The sequence below is a fragment of the Schistocerca serialis genome, chromosome 4 (assembly GCF_023864345.2).
Source record: "Schistocerca serialis cubense isolate TAMUIC-IGC-003099 chromosome 4, iqSchSeri2.2, whole genome shotgun sequence".
Lineage (NCBI taxonomy): Eukaryota > Metazoa > Arthropoda > Insecta > Orthoptera > Acrididae > Schistocerca > Schistocerca serialis.
This window is the reverse complement of record NC_064641.1, coordinates 545,370,322-545,386,140: the sequence shown is the minus strand read 5'-3', so window position 1 is coordinate 545,386,140 and position 15,819 is coordinate 545,370,322. Positions and strand designations below refer to the sequence as shown.

At 42.7% G+C, this 15,819-nt stretch overlaps 1 protein-coding gene across 1 annotated transcript in view; it reads left to right on the top strand.

The window, feature by feature from the left end:
• LOC126474601 (uncharacterized) overlaps positions 1 to 15,819 on the top strand; it is a 692,800-nt gene that overhangs the window by 215,451 nt on the left and 461,530 nt on the right. Inside the window, exon 3 of the mRNA XM_050102077.1 lies at positions 7,902 to 8,073. Coding sequence (XP_049958034.1) covers positions 7,902 to 8,073 — 172 coding nt within the window. The remainder of the gene's footprint in view (positions 1 to 7,901; positions 8,074 to 15,819) is intronic.

Genomic DNA, 15,819 nt, shown 5'->3' with positions numbered 1-15,819 from the left:
TTTCTCAGAATTATAACATCTTGCACTATTTTACACTGTCGAACGCTTTTTCCACATTTTTGACAAATACTATGAATTTGTCTTGATTTTTCTTTATCTTGCTTCCATTTTTAGTCGCAACGTCAGAATTGCCTCTTTCATGCCTTTACCTTTCCTAAAGCCAAACTCATCGTCATCTAGCGCATCCTCAATTTTCTTTTCTATTCTTCTGTATATTATTCTTGTCAGCAACTTGGATGCATGAGCTGTTAAGGTGATAGTGCGATAGTTCTCGTATTTGTCAGCTCCTGCCGTCTTCGGAATTGTGTGAATGATGTTTTTACAAAAGTCGGACTTTATGTCGCCAGGCTCATACATTTTGTTGCCACTTTCGCCAACGATTTTAGAAATTCTGATGGAATATCTATCCCTTTTGCCTTATTTGATCTTAAGTCCTCCAAAGCTCTTTTAAATTCTGATTCTAACACAGGGCCTCCTATCTCTTCTAAATCGACTCCTGTTTCTTCTTCTATCACATCAGACAAATCTTCCCCCTCATAGAGGATTTCAATGTGTTCTTTCCACCTACCCGCGCTCTCGTCTTCATTTAGCAGTGGAATTCCCGTTGCACTCTTAATATTATCACCCTTGCTTTTAATGTCACCAAAGGTTGTTTTGACACTCCTGTATGCTGATTCAGTCCTATCGACACTCACTTCAGTTTCGATTTCTTTACATTTTCCCTGCAGCCACTTCGTCTTAGCTTCCCTGCAGTTCCTATTTATTTTACTCCTCAGCGACTTGTATTTCTGTATTGCTGAGTCTCGCGGAACATTTTTGTAGTTCATCCTTTCAACGATATATTGAATTATTTCTTCTGTTACCCATGGTTTCTTCGCAGTTATCTTCTTTGTACCTTTGTCTTCCTTCCCAACTTCTATTATCGCCCTTTTTACGGACGTCCATTCCTCTTCAACTGTATTTCCTTCTAAGCTATTCCTTATTGCCGTATCTATAACCTTAGAGAACTTCAAGCGTATCTCGTGATTCGTTAGTACTTCCGTATCCCACTTCTTAGCGTATTGATTGTTCCTGACCAATTTCTTAAACTTCGGTCTACTCTTCATTACTAATATGTTGTTATCTGAGTCTATATCTGCTCCTGGGTACGCCTTACAATCCAGTATCTGATTTCGGAATCTCTGTCTGACCATGATGTAATCTAATTGAAATATTCCCATATCACCCGGCCTTTTCCAAATATACCTCCTTCTCTTGTGATTCCTGAACAGAGTATTCGCTATTACTACCTGAAGTTTATCACAGAACTCAATTACTCTTTCTCCTGTCTCATTCCTTGTCCCAATCCCATATTCTCCTGCAACCTTTTCTTCTACTCCTTCCCTACAACTGCATTCCAGTCCCCCATAACTATTAGGTTTTCATCTCCATTTACACACTGTATTACTTTTTCAATATCCTCACACACTTTCTCCATCTCTTCATCTTCGGCTTGCGACGTCGGCATGCACACCTGAACTATCATTGTCGGTGTTAGTTTGCTGTCGATTCTGATGAGAATAACCCTATCATTGAACTGTTCACAGTAACACATTCTCTGCCCCACCTTCCTATTCATAACGAATCCTACTCCCGTTTTACCATTTTCTGCTGGTGTTGATGCTACCATATACTCATCTGACCAGAATTGCTTGTTTTCTTTCCACTTCAATTCACTGACGCCTACCATATCTAGATTGAGCCTTTGCATTTTCCTTTTCAGATTTTCTAGTGTATCTACCACGTTCAAGATTCTGACATTCCATGCTCCGACTCGTAGAATGTTCTTATTTCGTCGATTATTCAAGCCTTTTCTCATGATAACCTCCCCCTTGGCAGTCTCCTCCCGGAGATCCGAATCTTTTGCTATTGGAGAGATCATAATGACACTTCTTCAATTACAAGCCACATGTTCTGTGGATACACGTTACGTGTCTTTAATGCAGTGGTTTCCATTGCCTTCTGCATCCTCATGCTGTTGAACTTTCTTGATTCTTCTGCTCCCAGGGGACAAGAGAGTGCCCTGAACCTCTGTCTGCCCCTCAGCCCTCTTTTGACAAGGCCGTTGGCAGAATGAGGGTGACTTTTTATGCCGGAAGTCTTCGGTCGCCCATAGGACAAGAGAGTGCCCTGAATCTCTGTCCGCCCCTCAGCCCTCTTTTGACAAGGCCGTTGGCAGAATCAGGGTGACTTCTTATGCCGGAAGTCTTCGGTCGCCAATGTTGATTATTAATCAAAATTTACGCAGCGGCAGGATTCTAACTAGGGGCCGACGATGTTTTAATTATTATATAAACATCATAAAATCCCCTATTATCTCCAGGCCTTTTCCACGTGTATAACCCTCTTTCATTATTCCTAAACCAAGTGTTAGCGATGATTAAACTATGCTCTTTGCAAAATTCTACCAAGTGAATTCCTCTTTCATTACTTCTCCCCAGTCTGTGCCATATTACTATTTTTCCTTCTCTTGCTTTTCGATGTCACCTATCATAATTAAATTTTGGTCTAGCTTAAATGTCTGAATAATTTCTTTAACCTCTTTATACGTTCTTCCAATCTCATCATTTGCATAGCCAGTTGGCTTATAAACATGTACTCCGGCAGTGCTTGATGGATTAGTATCTAGCTTGGTTACCATGTATTCACTATTCTGTTCATAGTAATTCATCCGCATTCCTATTTTCTTATTATTAGCCTACTCATCCATCACCATTAACTGATTTTTTTATTGATAACGCTTTACTGATGTGACCAGATAGCCTATTCTTCCTTCCGCCACGCTTCATTTAATTCCCACTATATTTATCTTTACCCTTTCTATTTGTCTTTTTAAGTTCTATAATCTACCCATCCGATTATGTGTTGTAACATTTTACGCTACGACCCACAGAATGCCGGTTTTTCTTTTCCTGATGACGACTGATCTTGGTACATGTTGATTATAACTTCTAAAAATTCAAGGTGTCAATGTCCAGCACGAAGATGGTGCTACTATTTCTGTATTATTCACACTTCAATGCAACATATTTCTGCCAAAGGTGGATCACTTGGCAGACAGCTTAATTGCAGAAGTCTACATTTTGGTCGTTCAATAAAAGTTTCACATCGAAAACGACACGGATGTTGTTGTGGAAATAACTGCCATGCAATGGTGTGTGTTCATCAGAGGGAAGAATAAGAAGATTAGTTTTGTCCATTGTTGTTTTCCTTGGTTCAAAATGGCTCTGAGCACTATGGGACTTAACTGCTGTGGTCATCAGTCCCCTAGAATATAGAACTACGTAAACCTAACTAACCTAAGGACATCACTCACATCCATGCCCGAGGTAGGATTCGAACCTGCGACCGTAGCGGTCGCGCGTCTCCAGACCGTAGCGCCTAGAACCGCTCGGCCACATCGGCCGGCTGTCTTCCTTGTTCCGTGCCTTTATTAAACGGTTCAAATGGCTCTGAGCACTATGGGACTTAACTTCCGAGGTCATCAGTCGCCTAGAACTTAGAACTAATTAAACCTAACTAACCTAAGGACATCACACACATCCATGCCCAAGGCAGGATACGAACCTGCAACCGTAGCGGTCGCTCGGTTCCAGACTGTAGCGCCTGGAACCGCACGGCCACTTCGGCCGGCGTGCCTTTATTACCTTCCTGTACAAAAAAGAAGCCTTCTGTAATTTCTGGTGATGAGATTACCTATTGCTTACTTGATATGACATTAGAGGGAACCTTCCACCAATAATGCAGAATCCAAAGTCCACAATTCGCGTTATCTTGTGGTCTTCTGTTGTCATAGTTGCAGGTCCACGGCTTCGAATGTTTATTGAGGTGTTATTTAAGTTTATAAATATCGAACGATAGCTTTGGATAATGCTGTTTATTTGGATTGCGAAACAAAAGGTACTCACTCATCTATCTCGCAGCGTTAGCGTTTCCATCTTCAAGAAGGACAAAAACAATAAAGCGCCATCTGTAGCTATCAAAGCGTCTGCTTTCACCACTACCGTCCGAGGGCCCTCCCGCCTTCCCCCTTACAGCTAACATAACTGGAAATTCTAAACTTCCAGATGTGGACTGAGACAAATGCGTCGCGCTGTTCTTCCAATCGCAACTACAGCTGTGGAACAGTAAGCAAAACGGATGTGGTAGGCATGAATTGTTAGTCGTTGGCGTCGTCATTCCGTGCTGGGTTGGTTGCGAAGTAACGCTTTACGTGGGCAGCAGTTCGGTCCATTTCGTTGACCTGCGCTGATGCACCTTGTAGTCCAGGACGCGAGTTTTTGTGTTGTTGGCTTCGGTAGTTTGTACGTAGAACTGTCGCGGCGAATTCTTGAAGTACTCGCTGGCGAGCGGCGTAGCAACCACTTCGCGAATCGTTTTAGTGGTATACCAAACATGTAGTTTCTGTGTGATTTTAAGACGCGGTTTTGTATTGTCTGCATCATCCGCGAGTTCCATCCAATTGTGTTGCCTCTTACAACAGCATCATATTCCTTTACTAGGAACACCACAGTTTTACATTGGGTAAGACCTAGGTCACAAGGAAGAAAAGACTTGGGTTTCAACAGGGGGCAAAGTTCTCTCTGTCTCCCGAATGCTTTCCCTCTGACCTGGAGAGCCTGTTGGCTTCACTAAGTCTTCTCCGATGTGATGTCAAGACACTTGGCTCGGATGGGTCCCCCCCGCACAATGACCTTCTTATGAACCTTGGACCGCCACCTTCTGAATAACTGTGATACTTTGGGTTTCAGAGGAGTAATATGAGTGTCGTCATTTCCCAGGCCACTCGTCTAGGTTGTCGGTTACCTGTTGCAGTCGTCGGCGTACCACGTGGCATTCACGCCACGCATGTACTCGTACACAGCGATGCCGGCAGCATAGAAGGCGAGCTGTACGCTCTCCGTCGCAGGTAGGTTAGCCGTGTAGATCGTGTACAACAGCGGGCCGAGGACTGACACTTGGGGAGCTCCTGCTGGTGTGAAACGACGAGTAGAGATTCCTTCATCGAGTCCTTACGTGGAAACTTCCTCCTTGTAAATAACTCTGCATTATCTTGACATATGAGACGGAAATCCCTTGCACAAGTAATTTGTGTGAGAGGCACCCTCCATCAGCTGAGTCTGCAGCTTCTATTATAATGGAAGATGACGTCATTCCCGTGGCATCAAAAATCCCTGCGTCAGAATTACGATGTATCTTATGAATCAAATTAAGTAGCGTGTAATTTTAAGCTCTACTGTTGGCCAGTTATACAGAAAATCAAAGTTCAGTGCATCGAAATGAGACTGAGTCTGCAGGAAGCAGGAAGGACGTATCAACGGATTGTTGCACGTGTTGGGTACGGTGTATCAGTAGTGTGTCACTGCTTTCAAGTGGTCTGTAGAACATTTCCATATTGGGCGTCCGCATAATAGACGCACCACATAATCGACGCACTGAACGGGAGGCAGACACCGACTGAACATCACCCAGGGATGAAAAATGGGCACATGTTGACCCGCCGTGTCATCAGAGACCATTGGGAATCGTTTGCTTGCCGCATGATTAGGACCACATGTGGCTCTGGCCAGGATACCGCTGACACCACGACAGCACCAAGTATGGGTACTCTTGGGACGTGGAAGAGTTGACTGGAGAGTGGAATGGAGCTCTGTTGTCTTCACTAATGAGAGAGGGTCTGTGTGTATGCTATTGATGGAAGTACATGTGTGTGGCGTAGTCGTGGCGAGCTGTCTAGCAGCCCACTCTTCCACGACACCCAACACAAATTCCAGATTAATGCTGTGGGAGACGATTAGTTACAAATCGCGGCCGCATCTGAAGTTTCTACAGATTAAAGTAACCAGTGTCGACTACATTGCACAAGCTGCTATTCCTGTGCTGTTACCTTTTCCTCAAAAGGAAGGAGAAGTGGTCGTTCAGAGGACACTGCACGTCCATATATGGCTTCTGCGACGCCACGTGTTCTTCTGATGTTCAGCAACGTCTTCAGATTTCTCGTCAATTGAAAACGTACAGGACGTTACAAAATGGGAATTTACTCGTTCTCCAAGTCTTGCAAGAACTACTGCCGGATTGCTACAAGAGGAACTAGATGCTGGAGACAATCTATCGCAGGAAGCCATTCAGCACCTATATGATCTTTCGTATGCGAGAATGCAATCCTGCGTTGCTGCCAGATGAGGACACGTTGTGTGCTGATGTAATTGTTTGGGCACTCTTTATCGCGACCTGTGTTTTATATGGTCTGATTACTACCTGTCACCTCACTTGTCAATAAAATGACTTCATACTCGAGAGTGTTGCACGTTTTATTTCCGGCAGTGTATATCACTAAGCGAATATCCCAGGGAACGGCTCCCAGACCGAGTTGCAGTTGCCTGTCCAAAGACCTGCAGGGGCAACAAAGATTTAACCGTCAATAATTCATATAAACAGTCAACAAACTGTAAAATGTAATATACTGACACAGTGCACTCATTAACGTTCAACAAAATAAGACAAATATTACAGTTGTAAAATGTGTATATGTCTCAAGGAGGCGTGACTCAGCCCCTTGCAAATACACAGACTATGTTCCTCCGGTATTTGCAAATGAGAGCACTTAGTGACTTCTGACAATCTCAGAACTTTATCGCTTACTACCTTCTCACTGGTAATACAATAGAACCGCTGCGTCAAGCATGACAATTTAATTAATTTCCTCGTTATTGCTAACTGTATTCACTATTTGACAGACAGTGTCCACACGTAGCACTGAATGTACCTCTAAAATTATATCATTACACGACACTTGGTTCAGGAGATATAACATCATAAGCGTTGAGATGCGTGAAAATCAAGCTTTTGATTATAATGGAGTGCATATTACGCAGAAAAACGCATCCAGAGTTTGATAATGATGCCACTTAGCGACATACAACAAAAATTAAAAGTGACTATTATGTGTGTCCGAAAGAACGTGTCCGAAAGAACAGACACCACACATATTGTAGTAGAACTAAGCCTTGTCGGCATTTGATGGTATCTTCAGTGTTGATGCGCCCTAGGTCCAACGTCTTGTGGGAATCATGCAAGATGCTGCGAGCAGTGAGGAAATAGACATGGTTGGATTGGGGGGGGGGGGGGCGCTATGGAAGTAGTGGGCGACGAGTTTGGTATCTAAATTGGACATGAAGCGTGCTCGGATAGGCGGAGTTCTTGAGTAGACCGCTCGCGTACAGCAGGAAATCGGGGTTAGACTCCCGGTCGTCATTGAATTGTCTCAATGCATTCATGCAGCTGACACTGGTATTTGTCTTTCATCTTATAAGATGCAATTTGAAAACTTTTCTAAACTTTTTCTAGGTTACATGCTTAATGTCAGATACCGCTGTATTTAACACGTTAACTCGTTTGTCAAGTAACTGGACGTTCGAAGCTATTTTATAATGGGAGTTCTGTTCTTAAAAGACTCGGGATTTACTGGTAATTTCGATAAGTCAAAGAAAATACGAAAATTTTAACTAGACGAAAAAAGCTGAAAAGTAAATAAACATAAAAAAACGATATGGAAACGGGCGGATATTTTCAAGCAATTTTATGTAGTGGTGCAAGAGAGTCTCTCAATTTACATCAAAAATAATTACGCAGAATTTTTAGTAATAGTTCACAAAGCAGCTTTCGTCTGAAGGACCCGACATGGAACAAGCGAGTGTTGGCAATGGATATGAAACTTGCAGCGAGTTCAGTGGAGTTATACCACAGTGAGGAGAAACTATTTTCTGTGTCAACACCTCGGTTTTTCTGTTAAGTGTTGCAGTCATTAGTGTGAAAGTTCCTCCGTGTCGTTTATAACGCCTTGTGACGGTCTCTTGTTGCAGAGTACGTGGCGCTGCAGCATCTGCAGGCGAAAGCTGCAGTCGCGTGCGGCGCCGCCCGTCATGACGCAGGAGTCCACGGATAGCCTGCTGGACGTTCCAGTGCTGGAGGCGCTCCAGCGCAGACACTCGGACGTCAAGATCGGCTCCGGCAGCTCGCTTACCGTCAGCGGAGGTCAGTACACGCTGCAGGCTGCTCGCTGACCACCTCCACCTTAGAATCCTAAGGCAGCCGCGAGGAAACGTAGTGAAAACTCACATTACTGATTCCACACATTGAAACACCATAACGGGAGAATGCAGATTAACTTTAATTGAATATTGGTACTTTGCAAAACATGAGATTAATATTTAAGAAATGAAGACTTCTATGATGTTCTGCAAGTCTTATTGAATGTTGGTACTTTGCAGAACATGAGATAAATATTTAAGAAATGAAGACTTCTATGATGTTCTGCAAGTCTTATTTACGCTGTGCAACAAAATTAAAGGATTAGTTTACGAAAACCTCGTTATTGTGTGCTACTCTGACGCATAACTTTGAAATTTGACTCAAAGGTGCCTACAGCCTTCCCCTGCAACAAATCAAAGGCGTGGTGCCCTGCGACGCCACCCTCGGGCTCAGCGACGTTTCAAAGAGTTCAAACAGCGAGGTGTTGACACATGAAGAAAAGAAAAAGAAGAAGAAGAAAAAGACCACGGATGAGAAGTTCATGTGGGCTGTAAGGTAGGTTAATGACGTCGCATTGCCACCACCTTTCCGAAACAATTCTACCCAATGCCGCCGTGGATGTGTCACAAGATAGGAAGGTCTTCACACCCACTCTTACCCACTTTTCACCCCTTCAATTAACTTGCCTGCAATGGAGGTCACAACCGCGACACCCAGTTGAAATAAAGTGGCTTTCTTACGGATGATCGAGGAAGCCATTTAAGATACATGCCGCTCAGAATAGATATGAAAAGGCCTCATAGTGTGGCATAAAGGCCGTCAATGAAACCACCCCTTCCCTTGGAGCGTCGATTGCCACACATTTCTCTGTCGGAAACTACAGTTCGCATTACGATGGACATCAGAACGATGTTCTCCACGAACTTCAACACTGCTATCAAGCCATGGGCAGTTCAAATAGTCGGAGGACAGGATGGGGCTAGAACTCCACTGAATGTAGTCTGGCTCCTTTGGAATGTTATGCTTCTGCTGTTTTTGCTATGGTACACAGTATGAAACACCTGGGGACCATTATAAACCATTCGACAAAATTCGAACATGATTGGATGGAGAGAAGCACATTTATTCTTTTTCATCCTGCATTTGTCGCGACCCTGTGTTCGTGATCACTAAGGGATGTAACATTAACATGAGCAGGACTAAAACGGCGAAGAGTCCCTCTAACAACCACCAGTTCGGCAGCCACGTCGGTGTCACGCAAGCACCTTTGGTGAACACGTTACAAATGTAGCTATCAGAAATTTCGACACACATTCAGCCACAGGGTTGATTCTAGCGCCTGAAGGTAGGCAAACCACACACAAACGATGTCGAAGGGGTTCCCTAAACCATAGGCACTAGAGCAGCGGCTAAGCTGAATGTTTGTCGAAGTTTCTAACAATTACGTGCTCAACAAACATGGGTGGGTGTTGCCGAACTGTGGAATCTTAGAGGGGACCCTTTGCAGTTTCATCCCCACCTATATAAACGTTGCACCCCTCCGTGGTCACGCCACACGACGGAGCGAAAAAAGAAGGATGAAAAAGCATAAAAACGCTCTTCTGCTTCGGACCTCGTACACATTTCTTCGAATGGTTTTGAAACGTCTCTAGTGATTCCACACTGTGTAGTAGGACAACATTCCAAAGGAGTCAGACTACGTTCAGTGAGGCTGTAGCCCCAACATGTCAGTCGAAAAGGGCAGAGGCGCCCAGGGGTTGGTAGAAGAGTCGAACATTGTCAAGAAGAACGTTCAGTTGGACACTGCGCTGCGAACAGTCGTTTTCGACGGATAAATGTCTGGCAATCAACAGCCCAACGTAAGGGAAGATTTCATTGAATCCCTTTGTGCCACACCTTGACACCTTTTCATCACGAGTCCTCGCAGCGGTGTGTCTGAAATATTCGTTTCGGCCATTAATAAGAAAACTGCACGATTTTAGCACGGGGTGTGCGCAGTTCTGACGTCCACTGCAGAGGCAACAGAAGAAGGAGCAAAATGTTTTCAAGTCTGTAACGACGTTGCCATCCTGTGACATGTCCACGACGTTGTTGGCCAGAATTGTGGTGAAATGTTATGCCAACGTGACACCACTAACCCACCTTACAGATCACATGAACTTTTTTTTTTTTTTCGTGTTTCGACCAGCTGCTGTTTGAAGCGTCGCCGAGCCCGTGGGTGACGTCGCAGTTCGCCACGCCTTTGCACCATTACATGGGAAGGGTGTACTGTAGGCACAGTTGAGAAAAAGTTAATCGTCGGAATGGAAGACAATTATGACGTTTCGAAAAAGTGGTCCTTTAATTTTATTGCGCAGTGTATTTAATCACGAAGGGGTATTCGGATTCCTTGAACATCGTCAAATCTCACTGAAGGTAACAACCGCAAATAAAATGACTTGTGACTTCCAGAGATGTGATCGCTTTTATTTGGCATTATACAGCCACCACATTTTTCTGTAAAAATTCAAATCGTAACAGATGTGTATATGATTTTGTCTGGGAATATTCACATGAGTTACACAATTACTCTGTAAGGGCTATAAACAGTTTACAACACATTATTCAAACTGGTTAAAATATTGATGGTACTAAACAAACACTGTTTTTTTGCCTTTTTCACAAATACTATTATTAATGATACTACACAAGCTAGGTTTCGGGTTATATGCCCTTTTTTAAGTACATTACTTATTCCCATAGATGATAATAGGCAGATAAACATGATGATAAGGCAAAGATAGTCGTCTCAACTTCTTAATGTATCGATCCATGGCTTAACGTAAAATTACTTCAGTGATCATTTTTTAACAATTGCATATCGAATTACACAATTCAGCAACCTGACGGAACTAACGCTATGCATTGGCCAAGAACTTTTTACATGCAGATGGACTGAAACTCGAAGTTTTATTTCTATTCTGGAGGTGTAATATCATCTAAAAGAGGTGAGTAATTGAACTGGGTTTGCTCATTTAATAATTGGTCTGGGGATGTCTTCTAATTTCTAAAATTTCTAATTGGTTGAGTTAGGCCCCCTTTTCCAGACTTCTGAATCAGGCTTCTTCAGTCTCCAGATTCTCTGGCTTTCTTTAAGCCTGTAGCAGATTGATCTCCCCGTCTGTCCAATGTAGCAACACTGACGCTCACGGCATCTGATTTCATAAACCCTACATTTTGTGATGGCTGGTTGTTTGTCTTTTGCATTGAACAAGCAACTACCTATTGTCTGAGAAATAATAATAATAATGGCGTGTGACGGGGGCCTCCCGTCAGGTAGACCGCTCGCCTGGTGCAAGTCTTTCGATTTGACGCCAGTTAGGCGACTTGCGCGTCAATGGGGATGAAATGATGATGATTATGACAACACAACACCCAGTCCCTGTGCGGAGAAAATCTCCGACCCAACCGGGAATCGAACCCGGGCCCTTAGGATTGACGGTCCGTCGCGCTGACCATTCAGCTACCGGGGGCGGACGTTGTCTGAGAAACATAGAAAAACATAGAGAAACCATTTGCCTTCAAAATGTTACTTATCCTCCTTCATGTTTTCCCTGAAAAAGGTAATCTGCACCATTTCTTTTCCGGTTTGTCTGTGTTTCTCGTTGGGGACTCTAGGGACCTGGCTTGCTTCTTCATCTTATTACCTAGAATTTTATCAATGATGTCGGCGATAAATTCATTAGTTTGGCAATTGTTTTTATTGTATTCCTGGTCAAAGTCTTCTTGGGACATAGGGTTAGAAAGGAGACGGTTGGTCATTTGGTGGAATTCTGCATGTTTATAGGCTGTAGGATGTGGGAGGAAGCCGTGATGAATGTGTAAGTGAAGAAGTCTTTTCGATAAATTTTAAATTTATGATTACTGTCTTCCATCTTTAAGCTTATGTCCAGGAAATTTATGCTGCCTCCCCCCCCCCCCCCTCTCCAACTCTCTGCTGACCTTTAGTTAGTGTGCCACTGATTCATATTTTCCACAAATATGTGGAGTTCTCTATTGGAGCCTTTCCACATACAAAGAATATCATCTACATATCTGTATTTTGCCAGTGGTTCCCTCTTAAGAAAATCAGTGTCCCACTTGTCCATGTACATTTCTGCTAGCAAGAGGGATAAAGGTGAGCCCATTGCAGTAACATTAGTAAGAAAATTTGTGAAACAAGACAAAAACAGTGTTTGTTTAATTAATTTGCAATGTTTCACAAAGAACCCGCAGTTGATCCAATTAAAATTACATTGATGGTAATCACGTCACACGTATTTAAGAAAATCGTTTCAAACATTCTGCCTAGGGTTATTCGGCAGACGTTTACCCGATGATTTTCCTGAAGTTTCGCCAGCACGAGTGGCTGGCATTGTCAAAGCCTCAACCTCCACTGTTGATCGTAAGCTGGAGCCGAGCTCGCGGTTGCAGGTTCTCGTACCTGGTGCGTCAACATCCAAGGGATTTTTCGCGTTCATTTCCGATCCTGTTCTCCTCTTGCTGCCTGCAACGCTCGTTCGCTGCCGCGCAGAAATTCAGGATCCGTTTACCTTGAAACTTCCTTCTTTCTTGTTGAAGCTATTCTTGTGTTATATTACCCGTTGTAAGAAGCAGAAGATTAAGATACAGAAAATATACGAAAATACTGAACGCGTATTTTAGTGTGTAAAGGGAGATGAAATTCTGGTAATATGGATGATTGCAATGCTATAGAAGAGGAAGGAGTTACTCTAGCTGCATTAACATCATGGTGAGACAGAAGTTTGGAAGTCAGCTACTGGACTGTTAGGCATTCCCAGAAACAGATAAGAACTCAGCTCACAATTTAGTAACGACGAAGAGAAGACTGAAGTTTGGAGGAATCGCCCGGACGAATAAGTGGGAAGAAAGTGGGATACTAAAGTACTGACGAATGATGAGACCCCTTTGAAGGTGGCTGAAGATGGGGATACTCTGATTGGAATGCTTCAATAAGCAGTTCATTTGAAGACAAGTGGACCACAGACACACATTGTTATGAGGTAGATAAGTGCGAAGAAACCTTGGACAACAGAAGAAATACTGCAACTGATCAACGAAAGAAGAAAGGAAAAACTGTTGAGAGTAAGAAAGGAATAGCTGAATGTAAATGACGCAGGACTGAAATAAACAGAAATTTCGGAAAAGCTAAAGCGATGTGGTCTCAGAAAGAAATCGAAAAGCAATGCTCTTCGAAAGGAATAATTCAGAATACAGAAGAATCAAAACAACTATCAAAGAAATTAAAAGCTAAGGCAGCAACATTAAAAACTGAATGAGAAATCCCCAGTTAAACGCAGACAAGAGGACGGAGAGGTAGAAAGAGTTGATTGGAGACCTCTTTGTCAGATGACATGACTGAGGTAGAAGCAGGAGTCGATATGGAAGACGTAGGGAACCCACTATTAGAGTTTATTAGGGCCTTGGACGACTTGCGGTCAATTAAGACAGAAGGGATAGATAACACTGCTTCTGAATTTCTGAAATCATTAGGTAGAGTGGCAAACAAACGACTATTCAAGTTGATGTGTAGATGGCGACGTACACTCAGACTTTCGGAAAAATATCATCAACACAAAAAAATGGTTCAAATGGCTCTGAGCACTATGGGACTTAACATCTGTGGTCATCAGTCCCCTAGAACTTAGAACTACTTAAGCCTAACGAACCTAAGGACATCACACACAGTCATGCCCGAGGCAGGATTCGAACCTGCTACCGTAGCGGTCACGCGATTCCAGACTGAAGCGCCTATAACCGCACGGCCACACCGGCCGGCTATCATCAACACAGTTCGGAAGATAGCAACGGCAAATATGTGCGAGAACTATCGCACAGTCAGCTTAATAGCTCATACATCGAAGCTGCTGACAAGAGTATTATACAGAGGAATGGAAAAGAAATTCAAGGAGCTGTTAAATGTCTATCGCTTCGACAGGCACAAGAGAGGCAGTCCTGACGTTGCGGTGGATAATAGAAGCAAGACTGAAACTAAATTAAGACAGGTTCAAAAGACTTTTCGACCTACAAAAGGCGTTCAGCAGACTAAAATGGTACGAGATGTTCAAATTTCTGATTGCGCTAATGTGCAATGTGTAGAAACACGCCCTTACTGTACAGTCTATCCACCGAAGAAACAATCAAGGAAGTGAAGGATTGAATTAAAAGTCAAGGTGAAAGGATATCAATGATAAGATTCGGTAATTACAGTGCTATACTCAGTCAAAAGGAAGAAGGATCACAGGAATTGAAAGAACTGTCTAATGATTACAGAATATGGATTGACAGTAATCCGAATAAAAGACCGAAGTAATGAGATGTGACATAAATGAGATTCGCAATTGACTTAACAACTAAATTCGTGACCACGAAGCAGTCGACGTGAATAAATGTGCTACCGCGGAAGCGAAATAACACATGACGGGCGAATAAACGGCGACATAAAAAGCAGACTAGCACAGAGAGAGACTGTATTCCTCCCAAAAAATAAAAAATGTGGGAAACACAGCCAAGAGGAAGTAATAGGATGTAGGTCATGCGGTAAGAGATCAGGGAAGAACTTCTATAGTAGTAGAGGGAATTGTTGAGAGTGAAAACAGTAGAGGAAGAGAGAGATTGGAATACATACAGAAAATGACTGAGGACACAGGGTGCAAGTGCTACACTGAGATGAAGAGGTTGCCTTAAGTGAAAAATTCGTGGTGGGCCACATCAGACCAGTCAAAAGACTGATGACTCAAAATAAAAAATTTGAAAACGTCCAAACTGCCTCCCACGTTCACCCTTGCATTACAAAAAACAGCTGATAAACATCTTACGTTTCCTGGACGCCGCAAGTGCAGCTGTCAGAAAGACTTAAGTTCAAATTGTGAAAGTGTTGTGGTAAATAGTAGTGATTAAATAATATACGAGTAGTTGATATGATGGCTTGTGGACGCGCTACTTAGTTATAATGCCAGCGCTGTAGCGTAATGTCTCGTTAGATTCAGACGAACATTCCTCTTTCGATTCATGTCACATTAGCGACACGTGCTGTTTATTAAAGACAATATGGCATTAGTTCCAAAACTAATTACTAAATCTCTACCTTTATTAAAGAGAACATAAAAATTAACTCTACTCTTGCTGTTTCATAATTGAAACTCAGCTTAACAGAGTAGAAAAAAGGAACGCTGTTTGGTCGATTATAAATAACATAGCATTTTGTCACAAACGTTTCTTGATTTCAGGTGTTTGCAGTAGTGATACAGGTTGCTGTTAATAATATTTGATGGTGTGCATCTTAGCTGTGCCGTATGTACGATAGAAGCACTTACAGAGCGTACAGTTTTCTAGATATGCTATAAAAAACAAAATAAATTGAAGATTCCACCTCTACTTAATTTCAAAATGAAAAATTCTCATTCAGTTTGTAAGCGAATATTATGTGAACATTATAGCAGATTTTTCTGTAATTCATAATATATCTCGAACGTTAGTCGCTCAGGGTTTTCCACTTGTGTGGACAAACTCTGAATTTGAGACTCCTTAGCAGCATGCTGTTTCTCACGCACCGACATAGTTGCGTTGCACACTGCCTTGTTTCCGGCTACAGTTTAGAGCCCTCTAGTGGCAGAGGGATGCATATATTTAGACATGCAGAATGAAGATGTAGAATGTTAATGACGTTTGTTTTATTTAAAAACCTTTAAGAGATTTCGAACAACAAAT